This window comes from Arachis ipaensis, chromosome B05 (assembly GCF_000816755.2).
Source record: "Arachis ipaensis cultivar K30076 chromosome B05, Araip1.1, whole genome shotgun sequence".
Lineage (NCBI taxonomy): Eukaryota > Viridiplantae > Streptophyta > Magnoliopsida > Fabales > Fabaceae > Arachis > Arachis ipaensis.
In genome coordinates, this window is record NC_029789.2 from 111628970 (window position 1) to 111633520 (window position 4551).

Here is a 4551-nt window from a genome sequence, read left to right on the forward strand (position 1 = left end):
AGTCGGACTGAATACTGTAAATACCACCAAATCTATGGACATCCCACTAATGAATGCTACGACTTAAAGAATGTCATAGAAAAATTGGCCCGAGAAGAAAGACTAAATTGATTCCTAGCAAACAAAATGGACGAGCCAAAAAAGAGAAGGAGGGAATAAGAGGACGGACGAGCTGAACATCCCCCTCACACCCCGGAAAGGCACGTTCATATGATCAACGGAGGATTCGCAAGAGGAGGAATCTCCAAATCATCCCGCAAAAGGCACCTCAAAGAAATATACCATGTCGGAGAAGGGGATGGATCACCCGAACTCCCCACTATTTCTTTCACCAAAGAAGACGCTGCGGGTATCATCCCTGGGCATGATGACCCCATGGTCATTACCATCATACTGGCCAATGCCAACCTTCACCAGACACTAGTCGACCAGGAAAGCTCCGCATACATCTGATAACGGCCAATTTGCATGGATTAGGAACTCGATTATCCAAAATGGAATTAGCATTGTAAGTATAGTCCTAACCCAACAAGTTGGCCATTAATCAAATTGGAAACTCAAAAGATGTGTCACAATTTAAAACTAATTCAAAACCAAGAGTATTTGACTCCCGAGTCGTTTCCCAAAGAGTACTTTAGAACAATGAGTGTGCAAGTCCAGTTGTAGTGATCAAGGGGTTGTCAATGAAGAAATGAACATATAAAGCAATAAAAGAAACTATCCTAATGATATCCTATGTTATGTCCCTTATTTCCCCTCCAATATGGGCTAGAAGACTTCAGAAATAGGCCTCCAAAGCCCCCAAATCACGAGTCATGTGCTCCTTTAATGAAGCCATGTGCGGAAGCACAGATGCGTGTGTCCGCACACCTTGGGAAAAATTCCGTCCTATGCGTGCGCACAAGTAGCCGTGCGCACGCACACTAGGCGAAGCTTGAATGGACGCGTGACGCACTCGAAGCAATCCACGCGCTCTGATTGGACAGCTGTGCGTACGCACAAGCAGCCATGCGCATGCACACGTCTCCGAACTCATCTCCTTTGATTCTTCATGTTTCCTCTACTTTGCATGCTCTTCTTCCATTTTCTCCAACCCATTCCTACCTTATACACCTGGAATCACTCACAAACAACATCAAGGCATCGAATGGAAGGCAAACAGAATAAAATAGATTAAATTAAGCACAAAAAAGCATATTTTCATAATCAAGCACAATTTGGAAGGAAAGTTCAAAAGCATGTTATTCAAAGGAATAAGTACAAGTTTATATGATGAAAATTCATTCAATTCTAACCAAAAATCATCATCAAATATGGATTCATCAATATCCTATTCAAGTCCGCCTTCGACAAGCTCAGACTGCAAGAAAAAGAGCTCAGAGCATATCCCAACAGCCTATTTGGGCTAGGGGACGCTCCAATCCAACCACTCGGATACATCCCACTGCACACGACCTTCGGAAAAGGATCCCGGTCTAGAACACTAAGCATAGACTACATCGTGGTTGACGTGAGCTCCGCATACAACGCCCTCATAGGCCGGACAACCTTAAATCAGCTTGCCGCGGTAGTATCCACTCCACATTTATGCATGAAATTCCCAACTCCATAAGGCATAGCGACTGTTAAAGGAGACCAAAAACTCGTGCGATGCTGCTACAACGAAAGCCTGAACCTAAAGGGCGACCCCAGAGGTAAAGAAACCAATACCATTGAACTCAGAGGAGCCCAGGCTCGCGACGAACTTCATCCTCAACCGGAGGGCGAGACCGAAGAGGTCTAAAGGAGATGCTAATAAAGTTCCTGAAGGGATAATTCCGATATCTTCGCATGGAAAGCCGCGGACATGCCCGGCATAGATCTCGGCTTAATGTGCCACAAACTAGCAGTATACCCTAGATCTCGACCAATACAACAAAAGCACAAAAAGCTCGGCCTGGAAAGGTCACAAGTCGTGGAGGAACAGGTATAGGCCTTACTGGAGGCCGGGTTCATAAGGGAGGTTAAGTACCCACTATGGCTGGCCAACGTTGTGCTGGTCAAAAATCCAAACGGAAAGTGGCGGATGTGTGTAGACTACACCGATCTCAATAAAGCCTGCCCAAAAGATCCCTATCTCCTCTCGAATATCGACACCCTGGTCGACGCCTCATCGAGATACAAGTACCTCTCCTTCATGGATGCCTACTCGGGGTACAACCAGATCACAATGCATCAACCCGACCAAGAGAATACCTCGTTCCTAACCCCGAAAGCAAACTACTGTTACATAGTGATGCCATTCGGACTCAAGAACACGGGGGCCACATACCAAAGTATTCGCCGACCACATCAGGAAGTTGATGGAAGTCTACATAGACGACATGCTAGTAAAAACCCAAAGAGAAGAAATGCTGCTACCCAAAGAGGGATGAGACTGAACCCCACAAAGTGGACCTTCGCGGTAGAAGCTGGCAAATTCCTAGGGTTTATGCTCACCCAAAGAGGGATTGAGGCAAGCCCAGGCAAATGCCAAGCTATACTCAACATGAAAATCCTGACCTGCGTCAAGGAGGTACAGCATCTGAATGGAAGACTAGCAGCCTTGTTTAGGTTCCTAGCCAAATTGGCCCTAAGATCTCTACCTTTCTATGCAACCCTAAGGAAAGGAAAGCGGTTTGAGTGGACCCAAGAATGCAAACAAGCCTTCCAAGACTTTAAAACATTCTTGGGGTAACCACCTATCCTGACCCGACCTCAACAAGGAAAAGAACTGATATTATACCTCACCGTCGGAAGTCAGGCGATAGTATCAGCGCTAGTCAGAGAAGATGACAACGGACAACAGCCCATCTACTTTATCAGTAAAGCCTTACAAGGGGTTGAACTAAACTACCAAAAGATAGAAAAGTTCACATACACCCTCATACTTACTTCCTGACGGCTTCGATCATACTTTCAAGCCCGCACCATCAGAATACGGACTAACCAACACATGAAAGGTATCCTACAGAAAACTGACTTGGCTGGAAGAATCCTTCAGTGGGTAGTTGAGCTGTCTGAATTTGACCTCAAGTATGAAGCTCAGACGGCCATCAAGTCTCGGTACCTGGCCGACTTTGTCGCAGAGTACACCGACACTCCAGAAAACCCCATTGATTGGAACCTCTATGTTGATGGCTCATCAAACAAAGCTGGGAGTGGGGCTGACGTTATCCTGGAAAGTGACCAAGGGATCCAACTCGAACTCTCCTTAAGGTTCGAGTTCCCCGCCTCAAATAATCAAGCCGAGTATGAAGCCTTACTGGCTGGTTTGAAGCTGGCTAGAGAAGTCGGAGCCCAAAAGCTTACCATCTTCAGCGATTCATAAGTAGTCACCTCACAAATAGAAAGGAACTACCAGGCAAAGGATCCCACCATGAAAAAATACCTTGACAAAATCAGAGAACAGCTCGGGAAATTCATGGGATATAAGATCCGACATATACCTTGGGAACAAAATGCCCGAGTCGATGCACTTTCAAAACTAGCCAGCACCAAACCAGGGGGCAACAATAGGAGCCTCATCAAAGAAACCCTAAAAAATCCGTCAACCTCGGAGGAAGAAAAGGTCCTAACATTATTAGACCAAGACCAGGGGCGGATGAGCCCCATAATTAACTACCTCAAGTCCGAAACACTCCCCACAGATAAAAAGGAGGCAAAAAGGCTCATACGAGAGGCGCAATATTACACCATATCACACGACGTCCTATACAGAAGAGGGATCTCAACACCCCTCCTAAAATGTGTCCCGAATTTCGCCACAAAGGAAGTCCTGGAAGAAGTCCACAGCGGCATGTGCAGCAATCACCTCGGGGCTCGAGCCCTATCCAAAAAGGTTTTCTGAGCCGGCTTCTATTGGCCGAACTTACAGAAGGAAGCCGCCGAATTTGTCAAGACGTGCCCTCCCTGCCAGAAGCACGCTAATTTTCACGCCGCCCCGCCAGAGGAACTTATCTACGTCACCTCACCCTGGCCGTTCGCAAAGTGGGGGCTTGACCTCCTCGGACCATTCCCCCAGGGATCAGGACAAGTCAAATTCCTCATCATAGGAATAGATTACTTCACAAAGTGGATTGAGGCAGAGCCACTGGCTGCCACCACTACCCAAAAAATTCGGAAGTTCCTATACAGGAACATCGTCGCAAGGTTTGGGGTACCAAACTCCATCACTAGGACAACGGAACCCAGTTCACCGACACAGGCTTCAAGAACATGGTGGCTGACCTAAAGATAAAGCACCAGTTCACCTCAGTAGAACACCCGCAAGCCAACGGACTGGCGGAAGCCGCCAACAAAGTCATACTGGCCGGGCTGAAATGCCATCTGCAGGACGCAAAAGTAGCCTGGGTTGAAGAGCTCCCACAAGTGTTATGGGCATACCGGACAATACCGTACTCTACCACGGGGGAATCATCTTTCCGACATGCTTACGGAATGGAGACAATGATCCCCGTAGAAGTAGGCGAAAGATCCCCTAAGGTGATCTTCTACAACGATGACACCAACTCCCAAGCACAAAGAAAATAA

At 47.0% G+C, this 4551-nt stretch overlaps 1 protein-coding gene across 1 annotated transcript; it reads left to right on the plus strand.

Annotated features, from left to right (window-relative positions):
* Positions 2975 to 4551, plus strand: LOC110272078. The gene is made up of 3 exons (XM_021123891.1): positions 2975 to 3290; positions 3669 to 3859; positions 4198 to 4551. Exons 1-3 carry the CDS (start codon positions 2975 to 2977, stop codon positions 4549 to 4551), a joined length of 861 nt encoding a protein of 286 aa, XP_020979550.1.

Excerpts from the sequence above, each read along its gene's own strand:
- LOC110272078 (XM_021123891.1), top strand. The coding sequence starts at position 2,975 with ATGAAAGGTATCCTACAGAAAACTGACTTGGCTGGAAGAATCCTTCAG. Across the intron at positions 3,291-3,668 it reads GTATGAAGCCTTACTGGCTG|ATAAAAAGGAGGCAAAAAGG; the intron begins GTTTGAAGCTGG and ends CACTCCCCACAG. Across the intron at positions 3,860-4,197 it reads CTCGAGCCCTATCCAAAAAG|GACAACGGAACCCAGTTCAC; the intron begins GTTTTCTGAGCC and ends CTCCATCACTAG.